Genomic DNA, 27,116 nt, shown 5'->3' with positions numbered 1-27,116 from the left:
GACTTCCCAGGAAGAGTTGCACGTGAGATCTGGAGGCCCGCAGAACAAGGCAGCAGAGCCACCGCAAACGGACACCCCACGGCACACGCGAGGCCACGGACGCTCCCAGAGCACATGCCTGTTCACGGTTGCCAGGGCCTCCGGGCCACTGGCACAACCAGTCATGCTGCCCTGCCTGTGAGGGATCCGGTGCCCAGGCTCCTGAGATTCCCCTCGGCAAGGTGGCCTAGCACATACCTCCTTGTCCAGCGAAGGCAGGACCCACCAGGTGTTCCTAACCTCCCAGGGGTCACAGCCCTCTGAAAAGCTGACCGATCCTCTCCCCAGAAACAGACACAGGTGCACACACCAAGGCCCCGTGACATCCCCCTACCAGGGTGGGCCTGCCTTCAGCCTGGGAACCCCTGCCAAGGCCAGCAGGGCGGACACTGACTTCACTCGCTACTCTAAATTGGCATCTCTGGGCGATGATGCAAGGGACCACCTCAGGAGCGGGCAAGTGTGCCCCTGCCATGGGTATTCAAGTGGCAGCTGGTGACCGCAGTGAGGGACCAAACTCACCTGGCGTGAGCATCAACATGTAGACGGCCCCACGGACAAGGAGTCTTGGATGCAAGGCTTTCCAGCCCCGAGGGGAAGCACTTTGGAGGGAGGTCTCCAGGGTCGAGTTATCAGCCCCAACTGTTGGCCAGAAACCCAGTGAACCTCTCCCGGCAGCAAAAATCCCAGGGGGCCAGGGCCCCCAGGCTGGGGAGAGACGGGAGAGGCTCGTGGAAGCTGCCCCAGGCACAAAAAATCCTACTTCTGCTCTGTTCTTTCTCCCCGAACTGGAAAGACCACATTTTCACCAGTTTACACTCTGGGCAGTTCAGGTGCACCCTTCAAAGGCTGCAGATGAGGAGGGAAGATTTCAACTTCCTGTGCTTTTCCCAAAGGGCGGGCACAGCCAGGGCGGGCAGGCTCTCCCCGGGAGGAGCCGCTTCTGCTTCGAAGACCTTTAGAAGCCACCACACACTCCATCCCCAAGTTTTTCCAGGCACTCATTTCACTCTCCCATCACCTGGGGAACTTGTAATGAGGGGGGAGCCTCTCAGGGTGGGGGCTGCCTGCCTGATGCGGCCCCAAGCCTACCAGGGTCCCAGGTGCCCTGGCTTATCCAGGAGACGTGGCCTTCTCGGGGCCCAGGGTGTTCCACGGGGAGGGAAGAGGCTGGGGGACGCAAGCGGGAGCAGAGGAGCCAGGTGAGGGACAGGCAGACAGGGAGGTGCGCCGGGCTGAGACCCAGGCAGGGCCGGCCAGTGGGCAGGTGGCAGGGTGCCATGCAGCACATGCCAGCCTGGCTGGGACCCGCGACCAGAGCAAGAACTCACCCTCATGTCCTGTAACACGAGGGGTAAAAGACAATAAGCAACACACATGATGGGTAAGGTGGTGCAGTCAGTTCCTTGGAACATCAGTGCTGTGGTTTGGAAAAACAGAGCCGGGTAAAGGGTTTGGGAGTGAGGCTGCAGTTTCACATAAGATGGTCAGGAAGGTCTCACTGAAAAAGTGACACCTGGGCAAAGACTTGAATGGGGTGAGAGACGGCAGGAGGGAGGGCATCCATGGCAGTGAATAGCCTGTGCAAAGGTCCTGGGGTGAAGCACGCAGGAGGCAGCGGATGCTGGTCCCATGTGCTCCTTCCCCAGGGGACATGCCCATGTGCTCAAGACCCTGAAGGTCAGAGTCTCAGCTGTATAGGGAGGAGACTGCAGCTCTTGGAAAGGTGCCTTGACCTGCCCCAGGTCACTCCAGGGATGATCTCTTGACAGGTGGCCCAAACTTTTGAGGCAGTGAGAAGGAACAAGGCAGAGGAGGAAGAGGAGCAGAGGACAGGCTGAGAGCTGGCCCACTGGCCCGGCCACCACCACGTTCCAGGACCCCTGAGAGGGGTCACCTGGCAGCCACAGATGCAAGAACAACCCTTTCAGAAAATCCTGTGGCATCTGGTATTAAGGACCATAAAACGTTCAAACCTTCCTCAGGGATCAGCCTCCCAGGACTTTATCCCAAGGAACACCTGAAGGAAGGAAAAGGTCCTAGACACAATATTTGCTGCAGCCTTCCTTACAATAAGAAAAAATAAACAAAGCATCTCCAACGTCAGGGTAACTAGACTGCTCTCTCAGGAGGAAGTTGTGCCCATTAAAGCAATAAGAAATGACGAAAATGACCACAGCAACATCAGAAAATGCGTCAGACGTGTAAAGTCAACCCACACACACACACACAATGCACTTTAAACCCTGACTTGTGCTGGAGTTGCAGGCATGAGAAAGTGTCAGGTGGGACAAAGGTTGAAAAGAAGACCAGACAATGAAAGATGACTTAGTTGAGTCTCTGGATAAATACAATTTAAATATTTTAACCTCAAATTCCATTTACATTGTTATGACATTATGTGTGCAAGTATTTTTTTTCAGGACCACGTAGGGCACACAGACCAGAGTGGCCCTCCAAGTGAGAGCCCCAGAGCCAGCCCAGGGGACCGGGGCCTCCCTGACCTCACAATGTCCTGTCTGTGATACGGGGGTAATCTCTGCACCCCGACACTGGAGACTGCGAGCCTTAAACAGAGCAGTTCATACAAAGCCCCAGGCCAGCAGTAGCACATTTTAGGCAGGCAGTCAACACCAGCCAGGGCAGTAATTAATTACACGTTTCCTTCATCCAGTCCTGGGCCAGATCTGAGTCCTGGACTCAGACTTGGAGGCCTGGTCTCCAGTTGTGAGATTTGGGGCAAGACTTTTCATCTCCACTCTGAGCCTGTTTCCTCATCTGTCCAGAGGGAAATGGTAACAAGTTAAAAGGCACCGCTGGCTGCTGTGGGCTGCTGTGCAGAGCAGGCCGGCAGATCCTCAAAAAGTCACACATCTAGCTGTCATGTGACCAAGCAATTCCACTCCGAGGCACGTACCCCAAAGAACTGAAAACAGGTTCTCAAATAAATCCTTGTCCACGCGTGTTCACAGCAGTATTTTTTTCACAATTGCCAAACAGGTAGAGGCAGCCAAAATGTCTATCAACGGATGAATGGGTAAACACAATGTGCTCTGTCCACACAATGAAGTAATATTCAGCCGTATAGAGGAGCGAAGCACTGACACCCACCACAACGTGGGTGCGCCTTGAAAACATCATGCTCAGTTAAAGAAGCCAGACACAAAGGGCCACAGAGCACAGGATTCCAGTCCCATGAAGTGTCCCAAGTAGGCGAATCCATAAAGATAGACAGACAACAGATCAGTGGTGGCCAGGGGCTGGAGGAAGGGAACAAGGCGGAACATTCCAACAGGGGCAGGGTTTCCCATAGGATGTTGGAATGTTCTGGAACTAGACAGTGGTGGCTACATAACATTGTGAATATACTAAAGGCCGCTGGATTATTCACTTTAAAATGGTTAATTTTATGTTGTGTGAATTTCACCTCAATAACAAATAATTTTTCAAAGGCACTGCTGCGCCCAAGCCCGCTGAATTCCCCCGGTGACATTCTCCCTTCACCTGGCTTCCCGGCGGCTTACACGGGTGCGGACAAGCCTCTCTGTGACCCTGGTGCGTGCAGCCCCTTCTCAGCACGGCGCTCCAGACACACACAGGTCCTGTAGGTTCTCCGCAGCTCTCTGCCCGGGGAGGGCGAGCAGACCACTCCCACCTATCTGGAGGGTGGGTCTGCCATTCCCAGCGCCCTCGGCCCACCAGTGTCAGGAAAAGGCCCCTCTTTCCCCCTCCTGGCTTGGGTACCAGGACCTGTGGTTAACGTGCAGCCCCCACCACAGCAGAACCAGGAGCCTGAAAATCCCAGCGCCAGCAATCCCATTTTAACCCATGTAAGCACATCCAGTATTTATATATAGAATTCAGAGCAGATGTCTGGGCTTCCATTCCCATAGTCTGTATTTTACACCGTTCACATGGTTACACTAAACACAACCCAGCTCCCGGTAATCCAATCCTCCGCCACCACCCCAAAATAAGCAGCGTTTTCAGTACGTGCCTTATTGATATTCACCAAGCATTACATGGCTCATTGCAGCGGGCTGGGGCCTGGGTACAAACTGTGGACTTATCAGTCAGGAACGGTTCTTTGTCCCATGCCAGCCCCAAGGGGAAGACCAAGAAACGGAAGACAACATGGGGCCACGTTCAAGGAGCCTACGGTGCAGTCGAGCAGGACACACATTACACACAACGCACACACATGCATTTACACAACTATCTAAGCAAGAAGAAAAGGCAGATGACTGACACGGACAGGAGGTGCCTGGAGCCTGGAGGAGCATGAGCTGTCGGGTAAACCTGGCAGGCTTCTTGGAAGAGGAAAAGCTGGCTGTGGGTGGCCCTGGCAGGCTTCCTGGAGGAGGGAGACCAGGGACTTGAAGGATGAACACGACTTAGCGAATGCCAAGCATGCTGAGGCCTGACACCAAGATGCAGCTTTGCGCTCAAGTTAATTAATTCTGCCCACAACTTTCCTGATGCCAAAAGGCTCTGCCTGCCTGAGCGTCTCAAACTGGGTACTCACTACCCTCCTGTGTACCTCCTCATACCCGCGTCCCCAGGGACAGGAGTTCCTCCTTGCCACCCTGGCCAGGTGCTACCCCTCCGCCATGCCTGGTCTGCTCCTGAGTACCCACTGTTACCTGCCTGTCCAGCCCTGCACCACACCCCGGGCCTGAGCAGCCCGACTGCTGACTCCTAATTCACATCTTTCAGGATGTCCTGGACCCACTACGTCCCCTTACACATTTTACAGCCAGCTCCCCAAGTTCCACAAGATCTGCTGGGGTTTTTTATGGCATTCTTTTTAAAGTTTTTACAATATGAAAAAAGCGAAAATGTCGAAGCTTAGCTGGCAGGACAGGGAGCTGTACAACGGTGCTTACTGCTCTATTATGGTGCAAAAGCCTGGTTTTACTGCTGCGTTAAATTATGGTGGGAGATGGACGGAGGGGACGGTTGCACAAATAATGAGAATGGACTTCATGCTATTGAAGTGGACACTTTAAAGTGGTTGGGATGGTAAATTCTAAGTTACATGTATTTTCAACACAATTCAAAATAATAATATAAATAAACAAAAACTGATGGTGTAGTGATGCTACACAACATTGTAAGCTACTGGAATGACCCGGGACTACAGCTATAGCCTTCATTCGTGATTTTGATTTTAAATGTTGGCTGGTCATTATAGCATGTCTGCTACACTCTGCTTATGCATTCATTGAAGCCAGCATAGACTCATCTATTCCTATTTCTTTAAATAGGTTAAGAGCTAATATTCTCACTTACTTCAATGTTCAAATGTTCCCTAGGTCTGGCCAGTGAGAAGCCCTTTGCACTGGCTCTTGTGTCCTCTTGGCACATCCTCTCCGTCCCTTAAGGATTTCTCTACTTTCTTTCTGGAACATCGGAGTTCCAGGCTCTTGTGCATTTCCCCCTGTCCCAGCCTGATAATCGGCCTTTTCTCAAAGAGCCCTTGTTCCTTTCAGTGGAGAGTGATCCTTAGAAGCCAAGACCTGGGTGCTGGGTGTGCTCAGTGCTACTGGGAGTCACTGCTTCTGAGCTGCCTCAGCAGACAGAGCTGGGGAACAGGAATACAGTGCATCCTGCTTATTCAGATTCCACCTGGAGAGTCGCCCACTTGCTCAACGCTCAGGAGTTCTTGTGACCTTACGAATGCTCAGGAGTTCCGTGATCATTCCTGGACACACACATGCATAGAGTGGCGGGGAAATGGAGTCACCCAGCACATCGGTTCCCAGCCGAGGCAGAGCCGGCCAGCTCTGCCTTCCTGTCTCAGCTCACACTGTGAACAAGTGTCCTCTCCAAGGTCTAGTTAGCACTGCAATGTTCGCATTTCTGTGCTTTTCATGGGTGATTTCCCTGTGGGAAACAGCCCCGGGCACAGGGCTGAGGTGCTACTAGTGCTCAGACGGCAGTGCTGTGGCGTGCGTACGGAGGAAATGTATGTTACATGAGCTGAAGGCGCCGCTGGTCGTGGGTTCAGTGTGAATGAATGAATCAACAATACGTATTAAAGTAGGCATCTTTAAACAGAAACATCAGGGGGGAGGGCATAGCTCAAGTGGCAGAGCTCATGCCCAGCATGCACGAGGTCCTGGGTTCAGTCCCCAGCACTTCCACTAAAAATAAATAAGCAGATAGCACCCCCGCAAAAAAAAATAAACAGAAACATCAAACAAGGTTGTGTATTGATTGGTAGATGAAAACGTGACCAGAGGCTCCAGGGAATCCAACCCTGTACCTTCCCGAGGACCAGTGTTCAGTCTTTGCTCATTTGGTGTATGTGGTGAGTTGACAGGACGGGACTCCTGTGAATTAAGAATATCCACTATGTGTATATACGTACACACTTATACACACACATCCATCATATTTCTCTAGTTCTGTGTGTGTGTGTGTGTACATGTGGTAAAAATCCACGAGTTCACAGAACTTGCAATGTTAAACATTTTCTCAGGGTACCTTCTAATCTCCACTCTTTCTACGTTTGTCAGTACCTTCTTCAAAGTGGAAACACGGCTTTTGTGATGGTCAATATATTTACGTATTCACTCAGTATCACCAACTCCCAACCACTCCTGTAGCCTCTGTTGGCCTGCCCCCTGCCACCCCACCTCCCCCAGGCCGTGCTCCCACTGGCAGGCACCTCCTCATGGCACACCGCCATCACCTCACCTCCGTGGATGCCAGGCACCATCACGCCTGCACCAGGAAAAGGAAGGGGAGAACAATACTGGGGATCATGCCGAATCTACAGATCATCTGGGGGGACTGTCCCGATGAGACTGTCTTCCCATCCATCAGCATTTTTTTAGGTCTTCTTAAGTGTCTCCACAAATTTGTATTTACTTTTGCACACAATCTTGCCCACTGTTTCCTAGATATAGTCTCAGGTGCTCCAAATAAAATGCAAACCATTAGGAAAAATAAACTACCATGACAATGACAGAGAGAGATTGCAAAGTTCCCATGAATCTCATGATGAAACAGGAAACATCACAGACACTTGGGTTTGGAGTGGAGCAAAGCCTCCCCCAACCCTCAGGCAGGAAGGTTCTATTTCCCCTCCACAGGGAAATGGGTGAGAAGTGCTGATCTGGCTGAAATGATGGGGACCAAGGAGAAACCTGTGCGGTCCCCTGAAGTGCAAGAGAACTAGCCTCCCCAGCTCTGAGCTCAGAATCATTCAGCCCCTCCTCTCCAAGTGCCACATGAGAACCCCATGCTGGTCTGCCCAGAATGAAGCTCAGACACCTTAAATGTCTGGACACGGTCATTGCTGGTTTAGCAGCATTCTCAGCAGTCACACCTCAGCTCCTCATGGAACTTTCCTAATTAAGGCAGAAGAAATATTCAACACCCAGGCTCACTTTTATGTGGGCAGTTCCTCGAAGCCAGGGGCCTCCCTGCCCCACATTTCTATCCCTGGCACTCGGCTCACCGAGGCCTTTGCATCCTGTGCCCACGTGAACCCTCGTGCAAAGACAAAGACCACAATTCCAGCCAGAGAACCCCGTGTTTTATGGCTGGCTTCTACCCAGCTAAGACAGTAATAAAGTCTTAGGTTTCCTTTAACTAAACAGATGTTCTGCCTGAGAAAGCTGAGCCCAAGTGGAATCCTTGATACCACCTCTGGATGCCCAGGAATGAGTCTACTTCCTGGCTCTCACCTTGGCTGAATTATCATAACCCCCTCCAAAGACTCCCCCATCCATCCATCCATCTATCCGTCCATCCATCCATCTCAGGACCCACTGAGCCAGGGAACACCCTCAAATTCCTCTGTTGGTTCTTTCAACCTGGCATCAGGCCCCGAGGCTCGCCTGCACAGACCAACTCCCACCAGAGCAGACCCCACCCTCTCCACCCTCATGCCTTAAGCTGTTCCCTCTCCCCAAACCCTCCCCGGTCGCTACACCTGGCCCAGGTGAAAACCTGGGCCCTCCATAAGCCCGCCCAGTTTGCTCCACTTTCCCTGAGTGTGTTGTCTGGACCCTGACCAGGTGGGGCCCACACCCTACACTCCCCAGGGTGGGGTGCGGGTGCCACCCACAGGGCCCCACGCAGAGCACAGCCAGCCGCCGAAGGGGCTGCTGTCAGAGGGCCCCCCTCCACCCTCCCAACTCCAGGCACTGTCACAATGATCAACTAACTGAGCGCGAGTTGCTGACACTTGCATAAAAATAATGAACACATGCCACACTGTGCTTCAGTCTGTCACAGACATAGCCACGGTTGGCAGATGACTGTAAGCCATCCTGAAGGACAGCCTGCCTCTTCACAAAGCAAGGCTGCTCAGGTTATAAAGAGCTTTTACACGACCACGAGGGTGGAGGCGTTCAGAAGAGACAAAACTATAATGTGCCTCCTGGGGTGGGTGGGGGGGCACAGGTGAAGGCTGGGAAGTGGCTGGAGGAAACTTCCGGAACACTGGAAGTTCTCCGCCTGACCTGGGCTAACACGCGGAGCTGTGGACATTCATCAGACTGCTTTCCCGAGGTTTGAGCACATCGCTGGGTGCAGAGCAAAGGCCATCATTGCTCATCCCCTCTTCCCTGTCCCAGCCCAGCCACGTGGTTGGCACCCTGCTCCCCCACACTCACCCTGCACCTGCCCGGCTCCCGGGGCCTCTCCCCCATCCACGCACCCCCCCCCGGGACCTTCAGCCGGGCCTGGGCTCCCAACACAGCTCAGAGAGCATCCTCTCCCTTCCACCTCGGTCACACACACACGCACGCACTGCACGCACGCTCCACGCACAGCCCTATAGGAAGGTGGTAATTAACCCCAGGGCCCAGGCAAGCTTCCTGAGCAGGGACCACATTTCAAAGGTCAGGGAAGCAGGCGAACAGGAGATGCTCAGGGGTAGGTTCTTGGCGGGGGGTGGAGCAGGAAAGAAGAAATCAGTTGCAAAAGATAAAAAGAAAATAAGATAGCTTATTTTAGATACCTTAGAGCACAAAGAAACTTAGGACACGGGCCTCCCGATAAACAGAGAGATGGGCTGGAGAGGGCCTGCTGTCCCCTGCGTGGGGGGCTAGGGCCCTGACGCAGGCCACTAAGGTCCTGCCTGGGGCACGTGGGAGGACACTCTGGCCGTGCCGAGGACTGGACTAAACCTCCATCCCAGGAAGAGCCCAGGCTCGGCCGCTCTGGAAGGCCTAGGGAACGACCGAAGGCCCAGGACCTGACCCAGGCCCGGGTGCCTGCCAGAGGGGCCCCTGGGCACCAATGAGGGCAGCCCACCACTCCCAAGGGCCATTCCAAAGGTCCTGACCCTGACCCAGCTGACCTGGGCCTGTTCCAGGAATGACTGTGTGGCCCTAATTTTCACCCAGCAGAGGGTCACCCCCAGCCCAGGACATCACATTGTCACTGAATCCTCATCTTGCAAGTGCTGACACCCAGTGCCCAGTTCCCAGCAGAACACCCAAGGGGGACAGCAGACCCCAGGGGGCCGGGCAGAGGGAGGAAGCAGCATTTACTGCCGCCCGCGTGCTCACCACCCTCCACCTCTGCCCAGCTTAGCCTCCTGACCTGCCGCTGAGGGAAGGGCGAGCTTATCTTTTTTTTTAAGCAGATAAGGTATCTGAGGCTCGGACCATCACCAAGGCCGCGCAGAAAGCAAGTGGCAGGGGTCAGGGGAGCCCTGAGCCTGAGCTGGGCTTTTCCCTCCACTGCCTCCCACTGTGCCACGTCACCCTGCGGGCTCTAGCCTCTGAATCTATTTGAGGGGACAAATCCCAAAAGCAATCGAGTATCTCAAAGAACGTAAAAGTCGACAAATCCTACCAAATCCCCTGATGAGAGTGGCCGGGGGCTTTCTCTGACCTTGCGCCGGCTCAGCCCACACACTCAGGGGAGACTGAGGAGCACTGCCCAGAGGTGACAACTTGAAGAAGCCACATCAAAGTGAGGGTGACAATAAAGAACAGTGCTGGAGATGTCATGTGTCACTTTGGGCACAACCCGACTCATGCAACAGTCATCACCCTCTCTTCCCAACCTGTAAAGGGTGCCCAGGTTGAGGGAGACACAGCCAGGCACATGACCACCATTCTAAAGGCTCTGAGAAGTCCTGCAATGAGGAAACTAGTTCTCTTCCTACATCCCAGGATTTGTTGTCTGATGTATCTGATCATGAACATTTTTCAGTCTTGACCCAGAGGACACATTTGGAAAAACCCTAGATCCTGGAATCTCAGCTCAGCACCCTGGCTTCCAGCCCCCGCCAGCCACCTCCCAGCACCCGCCAGCCACCTCCCCCACCCCTCACACACAAGGAGACTGATGTCCACTGAGGCCCAGGCTCCCTGGGGCCTCTATGTCCCCCTCTCCCCACACATGCAGCTGCTGCAGAGACCCCTCCGGCCATGGCCAGTGGCTGCCAGCCTCGATGGGGGCACTTTGTCCATCTGAGGAAATCATTTAGAACAAACCACTCGAGACACAGATGACCCAGCAGTCTCCAAGGCACTGGCCCACACCCCACAGCCAACAGTGTAGAACCAGCGACCCAGCTGACCAGGACCTCCAGGCCAGTGGTCGTGTCTGGCCCAGAAGCTCACTGAGCGCCCAGGGCTGCTTCACAACCAGCGTCTGGCGTCCAGTCCAAACAGCAGTGAGGGGAGGACACATCCCATGCTGGGGCCGGTCACCAGAGACAAATGGCCTCTTTCAAAACCCAGCTGGTTACTGGAGCCCACTGGTGGTGGACGCCAGGGTCTAGTTAGGGAACAGTGTACAGTGGAGATTTTCCTGGGAGGGAAAGCACCTCCCTCTGAAAGCCATTTCCTCCGTAATTATGTTTTAATTGCGCAAATACTCCACCGCAGTGGCCCTGCAGGTGCTGACGGGGGTTGGGGGGCTGGAAGCAGAGGCCCAGGAGCCTGAGAAAGAAGGAAACAGGCAACGTGGGCTCACCAGTGGGCACCTCTGTCCCTCCCTCCCGCTCCCGCACACGCACACACCCACACACGCACACACGCGTGCACATGCACTCACTCTGCAAGCCCTAATCTAGCGGCTGTGGAATGTTACCCGCTCGGTGATACCTAGGACAAATTTTTAGGGAATATGACATTTGATTTATGTCTGCAAATGTGCGTTTTCACTAATTAGAAGGTTTAGGGCAGAGCAGGGGAAAAATATGTATTTCAGAGTCCCAGTTTGACTTGCCAGAAACCAGCCCATTACTAACATTCTTATTTTCGACAAAATATAGCATTCTGATTACATACCATTTTGGTTCCACGGCTCCTGGCCTGCCAGGCTTCCAGAAGTGGCCCAAGGCCACGGCAAAGATGGAGAGACGGTCCCGGGATGGGGACTGACTTGGGCCCTGGGGCTGCATCTGCCTGTCCATTCTGGTGGTTTCAACCAAAGTCCCAAGGCCCCAGCTTTAACAGGCGCCAGGTGGCCACCCCTAGGTTCATGCAGGAGTGGGGATCTGAGGGCACCGCCCACTTCAGGCCTCAGTCTCCTCGTCTATTATATGAGGAGAGTGAGGTCTGGGCCGAGGGCTCAGCACCATGCTTATTTAAATGCACTGGGGGCTCTTCAGTCAACTTCCTTCACAGAGGAAAAGAAAACACTTTTGTAATTCGAATAGCAGTTAAGAGGTAGGCACTGGAGCCTCAGCCCACCCACCTTAGTCCCTGCGAGATCCCCAGCAAGTTCCTCGGCCCCCCAGCCTCAGCTCCCTCATCTGTACAACGGGGGTCACGATAGTACCCAGCCCCCAGAGAGGCCGGAAGAGTTAAATGAATCAATGAGCATCTCTTAGAACCTGTCTGGTACTCTGTGAACATGCAATTAGGGTTAGCTATTTTTATCTGTTAAGTCTAGAGATTTGTATCTCAGGTGATCTAAGGCAGGATACATCAATCAAAAAATAAAGATTTTCAGTAAACGCACACCCCGAATAAAGTGATCCCACAGAGATGGCTTTTAATGGAAACCAGTACCAGAAATGCCCTAGGTGCAAGCTTTCAGGGTCTCTTAGCTGTCCTTAGAAAGCAACCAGGGAGGCACTTCTGAGGGTTCTGTGAGTGTGGGGGTGTGTGTGGAGGGTGTGCGCGTGTGCGTGCATGGGTGTACGTGGTTCACAGCTCCCCCGAGGAGCACACACACCTTGGGTCTCAAGTAACGAAGTGACAGGCCAAGCAGCCAAGGAGCACCTGAGGTCCCCTGGGCTCTGGTGATTCCACCAGGTTCTATCTGGCTCTCCAGCCGACTCTGCACATGCTCTGTGTCCTGGAGACCCGCCCTTGGTGTGGAACCGGTCGGTATATGATGCAAGACAAAAGGAAGAAGAGAGGGGTCGGATCAACTCCCGGGGACAGAAAGGGTACAAAGTCCCAGGGTGCACAACCACGACGCAGACGCCAGAACCGAGCACAAGGCCACTCAGCAAACTCGAGGCCTGGGGACGAAGGCGTAGGCTGCAGGGCCTCTAAGTCACAACCCTCAAGTCACCCCCCCAGGCAACCAGGCCGCCAGGCCCCCAGCAGTCAGCCAGGGCCCCTCACCAGGTTGGCACCGAGGTGGGGGAAGGAGGCCCCCTCCCGCTCCCCCCTGCCCCCTGGTGAGGAAGGCGGTGTCCCCCGTGTGGTTACAGAGACCTCATTGTTCTGCCCTGCAGAGAGGAAACTGGAGAGCTGAGCTCAGGATGCATTTTGGAATTGGCAGAAAAGAACATCTGGAAAAGGAAGCGCGCTTCAGAAACAAACACACCTTCCTTTGTACCGGCTCTTACTTTCTTTGAGTAGCTGCAAAATCATAATCATAACCAAGATGTGCCAAACTGACCATCACTCTACAAAATCTCCTTTTTATGGTGCAAAATGGGGAGGCTCTGTTTTCAAATGATCTGCTGTTCCTGGAAAAAAGCAGTCACCGGGCTGCCGAGGCCCACAGGCCGCCCTAGGAGCCAAACAGGGCCCTCGGGCCCAGGACATCTCTGTCCCGGAAGGAAGGGGACAGACGGAAACCATCAGATGAAAGAAAACTCAAGCCTCTTGTCGCTCTCCACCCCACCCCGGTCCCTGCTGAAGCCTCTCAGGGCACTGACATTCTCTGAGGAGCTGGCGGGTCCCAGTTCCAAATAGCTATGCACATTTGGGGGCCCCCTATAAAGTTCAGCCCCGAGCATCCACACTGATTACCTTGGGAACCAAGCTAAGCATCAGGTGTGGAGGGTCATAAACGTGGAGAAGCCCACAGCGAGGGCTTTTTGGGGCCCCCGCAGAGCTCTTCCAGCGTGCTGGGGACCCTGCAGACAGGTACGTAAAGATGAAAAGGAATTCGCCAGCTAGAAAACCTGGAAAAGGCAGCCTGGCCTCTCTCTCTCAGTCACTGCTCTTGGATGCAACCTTTCTCCCCACGTCAGACCACCCTTTCTGAGTCACAACATGTGTACCTGATATCCCTTAGTCCTCCCAGGAGGTGGGGCTGCTGTCACCCCATTTTACAGGCAAAGAGACTGAGGCACGAGGGGACCAGGTAACCGGACCAAAGTCACCCTCAGCCAATCAGTGATGAGAGGAGATCAAAGATCTCAGGTCCTCTCCACAGCACCTGAAATTCATTCATTTTACCTAACGGGGTAATCAAATGACCCCAGAGCTCTCTGCAAAAGGGCTGGAATACGGAACAGCATCCAGACAGGGGCGGACCACCCCCCGAAGGGCTGCCGTGACCCTCCCAGGAGGAGCGTGGCCCCTCGGCCTCTGTCTGGGTCCCCTCAGGACTGTGGCCTCGTGCGTTCCAGGACGAACCCTCTGTCTTCAGGCAGCAGACGCACACCACAGCCTGGCGGTCCTGGCGGCTTCTTCCCGGGCAGAGAGCAGGGCCCAGGAAGCAGGACCCTGCTCTGGAGGGGCAGCCCAGCCAGGCTGGGAGTCGCAGTCCCTCCTGCTCATCTCTGGGGCTCCCACCCCTGGTACCCACCTGCCAGGCGGGGCAGGGAAGAGAACCATCCCTGTTCCTCCACCTGCGGGATGGGACCTACCATGCGCTGAGGCCATGTAGTAACCCAAGAGCCCAGCTCCATGCTCCCCTGGGGACCCTCCTCACAGGGACCCTGTGGGCTCTGTGGGGGCCTCAGGGCTTCTAAGTGTGGAGCTACAGGTCTCCGGTCTGATGGAGCCCGATGCTCCTGTCACACACTGAGCCTTGAGTCTGGGGGTGGAGGGAGGGAGCGCCTGCTCCTCCCTGGGTCACTCCACAAACTCATGTCTCCACTCTGAGCCTCATCAGTGACCACGAGATGAGGCTGGCCTCTCTGCCTCCAGGGCTGGTTGAAGGAGTGGAGGAATAACCCTCCAGAAGGCAAACACTTCTGGAAGAGAAGCCAGCATGCTTTCCCGAGAGAGGGACTGATCCAGAGGAAGCCGGAGCCGAGGCAGCACCCCTGGGCAGCAGGCACAGCCCTCTCCTTCTGTACAGCTGCTGCTGGCCGACAATCAGGTCTCTGGACCAACCTGGGCCAGCCGTGAGGACACAGCCCCGTCTGCCTGTGCTCATCCTATTCCAGGGGCCTGGTTCTGTGCTGTGTGCACAGGAATAAGTCCGCACACACCTGCCAGAGGCTTAAATTACTCCTGGGCCAGAGGCAACAATGGGGTCAGGAGAACCTGGACCCTTCCTGGCCAAGGAGGCAGGTCCCACTTGGGCAGGTGCAGAGAGCAGGTGCGGAGGGAGGGCTGGGAACTCGGGGCGGTGGGCTCCGCTCCCATCCTGCGGGCTGCAGCGGACAGAGAGGTGGGCTCCACCCTCCACGGTACAGATGCAGGATCTGCAGAGCAGCACCTCAGTAAAATGTGGAGTCCCTGCTGGGCACAGGACCCGGTCAGCTGCCAGGGGAAAGGCACTGCCCATTCGTGTCCCAGAGCGGAAAGCTGCAGGGAGCGGGGACCTCGGTCTGAGGGTGAAGAGCCGGCATGCAGGCTCCCTCCTCTGCCTCCAGTGGGGAAGCTGTGGGGTAGGAAGGCGAAGGGCGGGCCAGCGATGCCAGAGGGCTGGAGGAGGGCAGGCAGCTGCTCAGCCCACCGGAGAGGAGGCCCTGTGAGTCAGCCAGGCTGGTTCCTTATCAGGGCAGAAGAAAGGCAACAGCGAAAGAAAGAAGCAGGGACCCCAACAGTGTCCTCTGAGGAGGGAGAGGAGGGAGCTGAGCCAGCCACACCTCTGACAAAGCAGAGGCCCCAGACAACTGCTCCTACCCCCTCAGCCCCAGGGCTCCTGGAGCCCACCCCACCAGGCTTCCAGCTACAAAATAAATGCTGGCTTGACCTCGGCAAGGAAGCAAATCTGGCACCAGAGCCATCAGGCCACATGGGGCAATTAACACAGCTCAGTCCTCGCCTTCTAACGTGGCCCGAGCTGAGGTTCCCACCAAGCCGCTTTTCAGCTGGAGCTGAATCTGATTGCAGAATCCCTGGAGGGCTCTCTCCCCAGAGAATAACAATTATCATTGCCATAATAATCCTAATGGCTAATAATTATGGAGGACTCACCAGAGTCACCCCATGCTGAGCACTTCACAGCCTCACTTCACTGGATCCTCCGGCGTGTCTATGCGGGGGCACTACGATTAACCCCCCAGCTGACAGGCAGGGAAACTGAGGCACAGCGTAGTTAGCTCGCTTGGCCAAGGCTGCAGAGCTGGGAATGGGGCCAGGAATGTGAGCTGAGCCCAAACAGGTGGGAGGGGGCCTGCATGTGCCCGGGGATTCCAGGTCTGGGAGGCTGGGCAGACTGCCCCCCGGGGCCCCGAGGCTCACTAGCTGGGATTCCTCCGGCAGCCCCCTCAGCTGTTCACAGCAAACCTGGGGGAGGCAGGAACAGCACACTGGGGGCTCAGTGTGTCCTCAGGCCAGGGGTGCCTGAGACAGCTGATCTGCTCAGAGGCTGGCACTGGACACAGCTTCTGGAGAGGAGCCCACACCATGCCACACTGACCACAATGGGGTGGCCTCCTGGAGTGGCCACTGGTGACCGACCTGGCCTTAGGTACTGCATACAGGCAAGAACGGAACAAGGCCCACCTATCCTCTTCACGCCTACCGAGAGTGGGAGCTGTGTGTCCACCAAATGTGTCCCTTGGTGCTACGGGACCCCACTGATCACAGATCAGAGTGTGTTCCTAACTCAGCACCCGCGTCCGCATCACAGTCCTGCGCTGCTGACATGAGCTGATGAAGCCTGAAAAACCCCGAACCTCTCAGTCTCCCCATCAGAAACACAACATCCCCCAAGATCCCAGCCATCCAGAAGAGATCTTAACCTTATTGTGGTAAGATCAGATTAGCGATCACACGACCAACCGGAGAGCCTGGAAAACTCCGCCCACAGGCCCTAACATGACCCTTTAGGCGTCCAGGGATGGGGGGTCCCATCTTCAGGCACACCATCCTGCCAGGATGGGGAACCGGGTACGCAGTGGAGAAGCTACAGAAAGGCCAGTGATCTCAAGCAGGGAAACAGAGCCCAGGGGAAGAAATGCTTGCCTGGAGGAGAGCTGTGAGCGCATCCTCCAGCACCCTCACAGGCGGTGCAGAGCAAGGGGGCTGTCTGGAGCCCAGCACCCACCTTGTGGCCAGAGCTGCCTAGATCCTGAAGCAGATCCCGCTTCACCCTGGGAATCAGTCATTCCCAGTCCAGGTCCACAGCCCAAGGGGCCACAAGGTGGGTTGGCTCCAAGAGGGGCTTTCCTGGCTGAAAAGCCCAATGGAAACTCCCCGGTGAGGGGCTCATGGAAACCCTGCAAGCCTCTGCTTCTGACAGGGCTTCTGGAACCCCAACCAGCTCTGCTCAGCAACTGTGCACGTCTGGGCTCAATGAGCAGGGAAGGTTACTACTTCACAAATGTACTTTCCTGGGAAGGAAAAAGTCTTTCAAAACAGAGGGAAAATTTTGTTAAAAACTAGACACGGTAGCCAAAAGGATGGAAACTGCTCTTTGGCTCGGAGCAATCCTCCGTTAGTGCCTTCTGAAAGGAGATGGGGAGGAGCTGCCTCGAGGGGAGACCACCGCCCACACTGAGGTGACCAGGACCACGCTCTCCGGGCAGGGTGCACACACGGCTCCCCTGCACTGGGGCTTCCCCGGCAGGGCTAGAGAGCCAGCATCCCAGCCCTGTGAGCTGACACTCCGCTTGGAGAGAACTCTGTGCAAACACAGGTGACACTGTGAAAGCCAGCAGAGATTCCCCCCTCCCGTGGCGCCCTGAGCAGGCAGCCAGCAGCTCGTGGGTCCTGGCCAGCCTAAGAGCTGCAGCAGGGAGCCAGGCAAGGACCGGGGCTGCAGTGGCCATGACCAGCATGGTGAGCCTCTTGAGGGAGAGGCGGCAGCAGGGCAGGCCCACAGCAGCCAGGCTTGGGACCTGGGCACTGCCTGCTGGCCCGAGATGCAGCACAGGCCCCGGGAATCAATCAGTGCTGAGCAAACTCATGCAGAGACATGAGCAGTGAAAATGTGACTGGAACGAGTATCAGATGCTCAGAGAGGCAACCTTGAAGGGGCAATGCTCTCTCAATGCTTAAACTCCTGAAAGCACATTCGAAGTATCTCTCATCCAGTTACCTCCTCTGTAGTTAAAACCCCAAAACACCAAAACTACCTTTTCTAGCATAAAAATTCTTGCGCCACTCTTTCCACGTGTTTGCATGATTGAAAACGTTCATAAAGGTTTTAGAAAAATGATAAAAATCACAGGTGAAGGGCACAGGTACACAGGTGCCAAGTCCCTCGTGACACCTCAGTCTGAGCTGCAGTAGGCAGGGAAGTATTACGGGGACCCAGGACTTCACGGTCAAGGACATTTGGGATGCCCTGGGTTTCTCAAAGTCAAATAAAGGCCAGTGTTATTTGCAGCAGGTCTCCTCAGAATGCACGTCTTGGAAATATGGGCACTAACTAGGGGAGGGGGCCCCACACCGGCCCCAGAAGCTTTCTGTCACATAGCAGGCCTGGGGAACACAGTGGGCTGGGGCTGGGGGTCGGGTGCAGGAGCTCTCAGGCAGTAGACTGAGGGGCCAGAGGAAGTAAGGTTGGGGAAGACCTGTTTCCTGGACAGATGAGGCCTTGGGAACCCTCGGGACAGCTACATGGAGTGTGTGCTCCGCACCAGACACCAGACCAGGGACAGAAGGACGGGGATGAAGACACTCTGTCCCCAGGCCTTCTCAGGCTGGGTGGACCTTGGAAGGTTCTGGACTCCAAGGAGCCAGACCTGCCCAGAGAAGCGCTCACCCTGGGGAGCACAGGAGAGGGCCAACACCAGCTCAGGAGCAGGACAAAACACCGGGCCAGAAAGCTTCAACTTTAGATGCCGAGACACCAGTGCAGTTTTTCTTCGAAGGGGAAGGACATGATGAAACTAGTTTTAGAAAAATTAATCTGGCCAGAGAGAAAGATAAATGGGCAAGGGGAAGGTTCGAGAAAGCAGAAACCAATCAGATGCTGGTGGAATCCTCCACTCAATCTAGTCTCCCATGGGATACAGCCGGGCTGGAGGTGTTGGGGAGGCCTCGGAGTATGGAGGGTCTGGGTGCAGGAGGAAGGAACCCCACAGGCTTCCTGACATGCATCCGGGGAGCAGAGCAAGAGCAGGCATCCAAGTCGGCTCCGTGCTCCCAGCCTGAGTCAGGAGGGATCCGATACACCCTGGTGCCACCCACTCAGTCTCCTGCGGGGAACCAAATCCCCTCCGGGGGAAATTCAGAGAAACGCCCTCCCCCTCACAAAAGCAAGCTCGGGAGCACACCTTGCTCTGAAACCACCTTGCAGTGAGACATCCTTTAGGCTCCCATCTCGGAGGACGCCTGCTCCCTCAGGGCAGAATCCGCGGTGGCAGCTGCCCACAAGCAGCACGTCTGGAAGGCACCCAGGCAGCTGGGCTCACGGGTCCTGGCCGGGGGCCACGCACTCAGGCCACGCATTGCCCACGGAGCAATTTCCTGAGAGCTCTGCTAGGCAGGTAACTGCCTCCCCACCCCAGTTAATAGAAGGGTACAGCCCAGGGAAGAAATTAGAGTTGCTCACATTTTGTTCTGGAATGAACAAGGGGAGGGGAGCAATTATTCAGGCAGTAATTACACTTGCCTCTGGGCTGGCGCTGGAGGCAGCCGCACTCAAGCTTGTTCCCCGAGCGGACCGCGCAGGAGCGTCCCGGGCAACCCAGCACCCACGTCACCTCTGAAGTCCTCCATGTGCTAATACAGACCGAAAATGGGAAGACCAGCTCCATGGCAGTGGCAGACGGCTTTATTTCCATAGCCGGAGACCCGCCTGCTTGTCGGAGACCACGTTACAGTCCAGCCCTGACACCTGTTGAATGTCACCATTTACTGTCCCCGGATCAAGAGACCAAAGAAAGGGTCGAACCTCAGAGGCTGACTCTGAAGTCTGTCGCAAAACAGTAAATGCACAAGAAGAGTCAACACAATTTTTTGAGAACAATGAAGGGGTAACGGCACAATCCATCTCAAACTATGCTATGGTGCTACGGAGATCAAAACACCAGGCGACTGGTATAGAAAGACACCCACAGGTCAACAGAGCAGGACAGAAGTTTCCAGAATGAGGTGCCAAGCACCACGGACACTGGACGTGGAAGAGTGGCGTTTTAAATGAATGAGCACAGGATGAGCCATGCCATCAGGGTGTTGGGACTGCCCCCTGTCCACTTACTGGGGGGATCAGTTCAGACCCCTACCTCGTATCATAGCCCTCACCGCAAAAAATCAGACAGAATGTATGAATATACAACAACGCAACAGTAACAGTCCTGGGGGAAAATAAAGGAAGATGTACTTACAAACTAGCAGTAAAGAAACAAGGCACGGAACCCAGGACCCATTAAGAAAAGACTGAGTTTTGTCACATGGAACTTTCTAATGTCTTTGGAATAACAGACCACCAAAAACAAGGATGAAGCACCAGCTACAGACCAGAAGAAAAACCTGAAACCAGTATAACAAAGAATGAATGTCCACACCAAATAAAGAGTTCCTACAAATCAGTAAGAAAAAGAGAAGCAGCGATTCAATGGGAAAATGGGCTCAGGATTTAAGAACATTGCTAACAAGCCAGTAACGAGGGACGTGCAAAGCAGAATGTTACCATTTTTAACCAAACTGAGTTTTTAAAAAATTGAATCTGGTAATTCCCAGCACTTGAGGGGAGAGGGGAAGGTGTGTACTCTCACAGACACCTGGCAGGGTAGAAACCGATGTAGCCTTCTTGGGGGAATCTGTCAATATTCTTAAAATTTTATAACTGACTGTACTCTCTGATGAGGGATAACTTAAAAAAATGAACACACGTGCACAGATAAATGTATACGCAAGCCATGCAGTTCACTGTCATGCACTGTAATAGCAATAAAGCCTGGAAAAACTTAAATGCTTTTCAGCTGGGCAAAAGCCACAAAGCGGGATGCAGCCATGCTGTGGAATACTACTTCGCTTTTAAAAAGGAATCAAAATCTAAAAGCAAGGATACAGAAAACGTTTACAGTACCTCAGCAAGTGACAAGGACGGGCTGTAGAATGACAGGGAGAGAGCGACCGGATTTACATAAAAAAATACGAGGACGTTTCCAAAGCAAAACAACACGTTCAACTATGTGTTGAAGATGTGGTCATCTCCGAGGAGAGAAATAAAACAGGCTGTAAAAGACACTCATCTTCACAGAAAGAGGGACCATGCAGCGAAGGGTTGAGGCTGTTTATACGTATTCATGCGTATTGTGCAGTTAATAATACACATCTATAAAAAAAGGTGGCCACCAGGCCCCTGTAAAGATGCTCAACGTCATTAGCCACCAGGAAAACACAAGTCGAAGCCACAAGGTGGTACCACTTCACACCTACTAGGAGGGTGAGAACCAAAAAGAAGGAAAATCACCAGCACAGGCAGGAAGGGGAGAGGCTGGAACCCCTGCACAGTGCTGGGGGGGGGGCGGTGCCAGATGCTGTAGCTGCTACAGAAGGCAGCTTCCTGGTTCCTCAAAAATTAAACAGACTGACCGTGTGATTCCACAGTTCCACTCCCTGGTGTAAACCCCAAAAGTGAGAGTGGGGTCTCATATAGGTACTTGCACGCCCATGTTCACAGGCAGCATTATTCACAGTCGCCAGAGGGGGAAAAACCCAAGTGTCCATCAACAGGTGAGCCAATAAAAGTGTACTCCATCCACACAACAGAATGTCATTCAGCCATAAAAAGGATGGGGTTCTGATAAGATGGATGAACCTTGAAAACATTTTGCTAAATAAAATAAGCCAGACACAAAAGGACAAACAGCATATGATTCCACAAATATGAACTGCCCAGAACAGGCAGATTCACAGATACAGGAAAGCAGAATAGAGGCTCCCAGGGGCCGGGGGATGACTGCTTACTGGGCACAGTTCCTGTCTGGGGTAACAGAAAAACTTTTTGGAACTAGATAGTGGTGACAGTTGTGCAACATTGAGAATAAATTAGTGCCACTAAATTGTATACTTACAATTAAAGTGGGAAAAAACAGGCTGGAACGGCAGAGCTGGGGACTGCCACGGTCTCGGGAGGCCACACTCCAGACCTGATGGGGCAGGACCTCAGAGGCTTAAGGGTGGAGCCAGGTGGCTTCAGGGAAGCCACACAACCCGGCAGAGCAGGGACAGCGGGACCAGGGAGGATGACAGATGAGGCCCTTTCTTGCTTCAGTTTAACCACTGGAAAAATTGTATCAAGGTAAACTGAAAGCACTGAAAAAAATCTACACTGAATCAAATACTAATCAAGAAAGCAAATAAGAAGACACCCAGAAGGTACAGTATCTCCCACCGCTGGAAAAAGGCTCAGAGATGACGTCACCATGACAATTTCCTGGGGGGTCCTAGGCAAGAGAAATCTCAAGCTAGAAGGACAGAGGACAGCAGATGTGAGATTCTAGGCACACATGCCATCAGGACCTGCAGTTCCAGCACCACACAGCTGCCACCGGAGCCTGAGGTCCACACGCAGCCGGTAGGTAACCCGTGGCTGGGCCAGCAGAGGGTAACTGGCCCTGACCTGGTTACAGGCAAAGGCAGGAGCTGGAGAATGGGAAGAATGGACTTGGGCAAGGGGCACACAGCCCCCCACTTACCCGAGAGGGTCAGCAGCCAGGTTTGCTCCCGGCTGGAGCCCACCCCTTGGGGGCAAAGCAGCTCCAAAGAGAGCCCCCAACACCTTTCTTCTCCTCCCAGCCTCACACTGGAAGTCAGTGTTTGGGACTCTGACCCTTGGTCTCTTTCACAAGGAAATGGACAGATACACACATTGCTATATAGAAAGTAAACAACAAAGACCTACTGTATAGCACAGGGAACTATATTCAGTATCTTGTAATCACTGATAATGAAAAAGAATCTGAAAAAATATATATATAACTGAATCACCTTGCTGTATACCTAAAACTAACACAACATCATAAATCAACTATACTTCAATAAAATAAAATCTTAAAAAAAAAAGGAAACGGGACACCTAGGGTGGGATTCCCCTTGCCACCGCATCCTTCCTACGATGGCCCATCTGGAGGGCAGGGCCTCCAGGTTCCTACTCACAGACGCCGCCTCACTGAACCCCAGCCAGCACCCCACAAGGCACAAGCCAACATCCACATTTTGAGGATGAGGAAGCTGAGGCTGAGAGCTAGTAAACCACCTTCCAGAGCTGAAGAGAAGGCAGAGAGCAGCCTGAGGCAGCAGGCGGGACCTGGGGACTGGCTCTTTGTGCCACCACCTGCACACAGCCACCGGCTCCTCTTCAGAGCAGACATGCCACCACTTCCTGAGCAAATGTGGCCCAGGCCCAGGCAGGGAAGGGGCTAGACGGGGCCCCTTAGTCCCATCAGAGCCTCCCCATTTTGATAGCGTGTTATGTGTCCAAAAGGCCACATAAACCACAAATGTCCAGTTTCTCTCAGGGCTTCTATACTATTGAACATGGCACTAAGTCCACATCCCAGCACCCCTTCTTCCTGAGGGCCACCACTGGTCTTAGCGTGTCCCGTGGCTCGGCTCCCTTCACTATCAGCTCTCCCATCTCTGAAGCAAATCAGCCAATATCCAGCCCAGCTTTAAACAGCATCCACTGTCCAAACCCCACTAGGGCAACCAGCTCCTAGCCCATGCCTGCTGAGAGAGGTACCCAACCAAGGTCAACCCATCAGCGGATGGATGGATGGTAAGCAAATGTGCTCTACCCATAGGATGGAATACCGTTCAGCCTTGAAAAGGAGTGGAGCACTGACACATGCCACAACGTGGACGCGCCTCGAAAGCATTACACCCAATAAGAAGCCAGAGGCAAAGGACAACACACCCCATGACTCCCTGTATACGAAGTGTCCGGAACAGGAAATTCCATAGAGACAGAAAGCAGACTGGTGACTGCCACAGGCTGGGCGGTGGGTGGATGGGAAGTTACTGTTTAATGGGTATGGGGTTTAATTTTGTGGCCACTGAAATGTTCTGTATCTTGACAGAAGTGATGGTTGCACAACATTGTGAATGTACTAAATGTCACTGAATTGTATACGTTAGAATGGTTAGTTTCACATTACGTGATTTTTCGCCTCAATTTAAAAAAAAAAAAAGACCAATTCAACACCTTTCTCCTAGGACTGACCTGACTCCAGCCTGCGACGCCTTTCCCCCTCCCCAAGCTCAAGTCTCTGGAAGCTTCCATCACCTTCTGGATCACATCCAGACTCTGCAGTGTGATCTGGCCTCTTTCAGCAGAGCCCACCCGGTCCTTGAGGACAGAGCTCCGGGACTGTGACGGAGGGGCCCCTGGGCCCACCTCTCCCATAGCTGCACAGTCAGCTGCTATTTGCCTTCCCCTCCACTGGACACCCTGACAGCAAAGGCCTGGGCCTCCTCTGCCATTCTATCCAGCTCTATCCCCCGTTCCACACAGTTCCAGGCGCCGAGAGTAACAGCAACAATAGTAAGAGCTGATCCAGTGCCAGGAGTGGGTCAGCTCACTGAACTAGTGGAAGGAAGTACAACAATGCCCATTTTACAGAAGAGGAAACTGAGGCACACAAAGGTGGAGTTGGCTGCCCAAGGTCCCCCTACCCTAAGCAAGACTGGGACCAGACCTGGGCACTCAGGATCTGCCCACACTGTTAACCACCACAAGACACCTCACCCAGTGTTGCAGCGATAAATGAGCCAGACAGTGGACTCAATGTCCAAGGTCCCAGGCAGGCGAAAAATCCAGACTGTGTGGTAACAGCTTTTAGACCTTCTGGGCCAGAAAGATCAAGGATCCCATTACACAACAGGCACCACAGTTCTGCCACCACTGGTCCAGGATGGTGCTAAGGGTTTTACACACAGCATCTAGGGCTCCCCATCATGTTGGGTGGGGGGTGAGGGGGACCAGGTGAGGACACTGGACACAGAGAAGCTAAGTAAGCTGTCCAAAATCAAACAGCTACCGCGCACGGAGACCCTCGTGGTCCGCCCCTAAAGCCCCCGCCCCGACCCGGCAAGCCCGAACTGCAGGGCCGGAAGCCGTGCTGAGTCCTCACCTAGCTGCAAGCGCCTCCCCCTGCCCCGTGTGCAAATTCTGCTAAATGCCTTAGTGGTGACACAGTGCAGCTGAAATTAAAGAGGTTCCAAATAGGACAGGATCTCCACAGCAAATGCTGGATAATGCGGGTGGACTTAGAACTGAATGGGAGGGTTAAAGGTAGGTGGGTCCCGCTTTGAGAAGCAGAGGGTCCTTTGGGGGAACTCTCAGTGGACTCTACACAGCATTTCATTAACTCAGTACCCACCTGTCGGGCCCTCCCAGTGGGTATCTGCAGTAACCACCCTGGGGGCGGTTCTGGAGCAAGTGCTGTGGGGCCAAAGGGGAGAGGCCTGGGCCATGAAGCTGGAGCAGGCCGTTCCCAGCACCGGGACCACTAGAACAAAGCACTTCCATGGGCTTACAGCTTCAAATTGCAACAGGAAGCAATCAGGAAAAATAATTAGCTACCAACTTACTGGCTCCACTCCGGACTGAGGCATAAATCTAACCCAGAAATCAGAGACATGACATACCAAGAACAGTCAAAATAGTTCTGCAGAAAGATCCCTCCTTTTCCTTCCATTTTAGGACCAGATTACCACATTAGCCAGCACTCTAAAAACCTTGTGTTGACATGCTTCCTAATGTTAAAATAATCAGCTCTATTTTTGCCTCCCACACAACTGAACTCCACAGATGTGATTCCGTCTCCTTAGGGGCTCGAACCGCATGACAGGCATTCAGCTCCAACAACGTTACCCCAAAAGGTACAGGAAATCCAAACTGCAACGAAGTGAGAAGCAACGCAGCTGGCTGAGAAACCCCACCTTTAAAACAAACATCTTCCCCCTCCCAAAAAAAAAACCTTTTGCCTCCGTGATCCAGGCATTTCCGGAAAGAGAAGTGCTGGCCTGAACTACCCAGATACTGTCATTGTTTCGTCGTCACCTTGTTTTGCTTGTATCAGACAGGGCCAAGAATGTAAACTCACTCCCGAGGGAGGCAAATTTGGGGTGAAACCGCCAACAGCCTCCCGGAGGCAAGAGGACTGGAGGAAACTACCCCCTCTCCGCGCCCCAAATCTCAGTGGAGGGGCCGCAGGGCTGGGAGTGTGACCACAGAGCCAGGCCAGGACACCTCCCCGCAGTGTCCACACTGGAAATATTCAGGGAGACAGCTGTTTGCCTTAAAGAGGCCCAGACAAAGGGATCCGAGACCCCTCCTCCCCCCACTGCCACCAGCAGAACAGCAGCCTGGAGAGCACAGGACTCCCGTGCCCACTTGGCCCGCCACACTCCAGAAAAACAAAACACTCAGGTCGGAAGATAATGATTTAGGTAGCAAGAGGCTTGCTTCAAAAACCACATGGCAATCTCCAAATTAAAAGAACATGTGTAGCTTTTCACAAGGCGCTTAGTTTCCTGAGTCCTCCTGACCTCAACTCCACCCTCCGGACAAGGCAAAAGTTGGAGAGAAAGGTCCCTGGTCACCGCTCTCCCGAAGGGTGTGTGCAACGGAGGCCCCACGCCGCGATCTGGGACACTTCGCCCCGCGCGGCGGCCCCATGCAGCCGGCCCCCGGGCTGGGCACCGGCTGGGTGTCACTGTTTAGGGCCCCAGTGGCCAGACCGGTCGCCCGGGTCGCCCGGGCACCTGGCAGGTGTCAGTACATTTGGAAACCGTCAGCAAGGCAAATGAAAGGGGCAGCGCCACAGGCCAGGCGGCCGGGCTCCCGGTTCAGAACTTTCTCTGCAACTTAAATCAGTTCCCAGAGCTCGCAGGCCGGCCGCGCGGCCATCGGAAACAGGGTCGGGAAGGAGTTCCCGACACAGGGCGGCGAGGCCTGCCTCTGGGCCGACAGTGCCCGCTCTGTGCCTGCCCGCCGGCCGGGGTCCACACGGTCCCCGCACGGCCTCGCCCGGCCGGCTTGGGGCGGGCGCACTTCTGAGCGCGCCCCGGGGCCCGGGCAGGTGAGGACCCGCCCGCGCCGCACCTGGCGGGGTGGGTGCCGCCCGCGCGCCCTCCTCGCCCGCCCGGGACGCGGATGGGCCCCGGCGTCCCCGGGAGGAGCCCGGGCGGGCGAGACAAAGGGCCCGCGCGCGGCCCCCGGGCGGCGGGCGCGGCGGGGACCCGCGGCGCGCGCCCCAACTCGCCCCCAACTTGCAAAGTCGCTTCCGAGGCGGCGCCGCGCACTTGGCCTCGGGGCGGCCCGGGTGCCCGGGCCATTGTCCCTCCGGCCCGCGCCCACCTACCCGCGGCGGGGGCCAGGCTGCAGCAGAACGCGAGCAACAGCAGCAGCGGCGGCGGCGGCGGCGGCCGGGGCGGCGCCGCCTCCATGTTGTCCGGAGCCGGACGGGCCCGCGCCGCGCTCACTCGGGCTCCATGGCGCGGCGGCGGCGGCGGCTCCTCGCGCAGCTCCCGGCGCCTGCCGCCTCCCCCCTCGGGCGCCGCGGACCAGGACGACGGGGGAGGAGGGAGGAGGCGCGGGAGCGG

The 27,116-nt window shown here is 54.8% G+C and overlaps 1 protein-coding gene across 2 annotated transcripts in view; it reads right to left on the bottom strand.

The window, feature by feature from the left end:
• Positions 1-27,116, bottom strand: part of LRP5 (LDL receptor related protein 5) — a 100,240-nt gene extending 73,124 nt beyond the window's left edge. The window contains exon 1 of one of the 2 annotated variants that reach the window (XM_072970464.1): positions 26,876-27,116. In XM_072970464.1, the coding sequence (XP_072826565.1) occupies positions 26,876-26,960 (85 nt within the window). In that variant the 5' untranslated portion in view covers positions 26,961-27,116. The remainder of the gene's footprint in view (positions 1-26,875) is intronic. The other variant, XM_072970463.1, reaches the window with a different exon arrangement.

The sequence above is a fragment of the Vicugna pacos genome, chromosome 10 (assembly GCF_048564905.1).
Source record: "Vicugna pacos chromosome 10, VicPac4, whole genome shotgun sequence".
Classification (NCBI taxonomy): domain Eukaryota; kingdom Metazoa; phylum Chordata; class Mammalia; order Artiodactyla; family Camelidae; genus Vicugna; species Vicugna pacos.
Note: the sequence above shows the minus strand (reverse complement) of the source record. Positions and strands in the feature narration are given on the sequence as shown.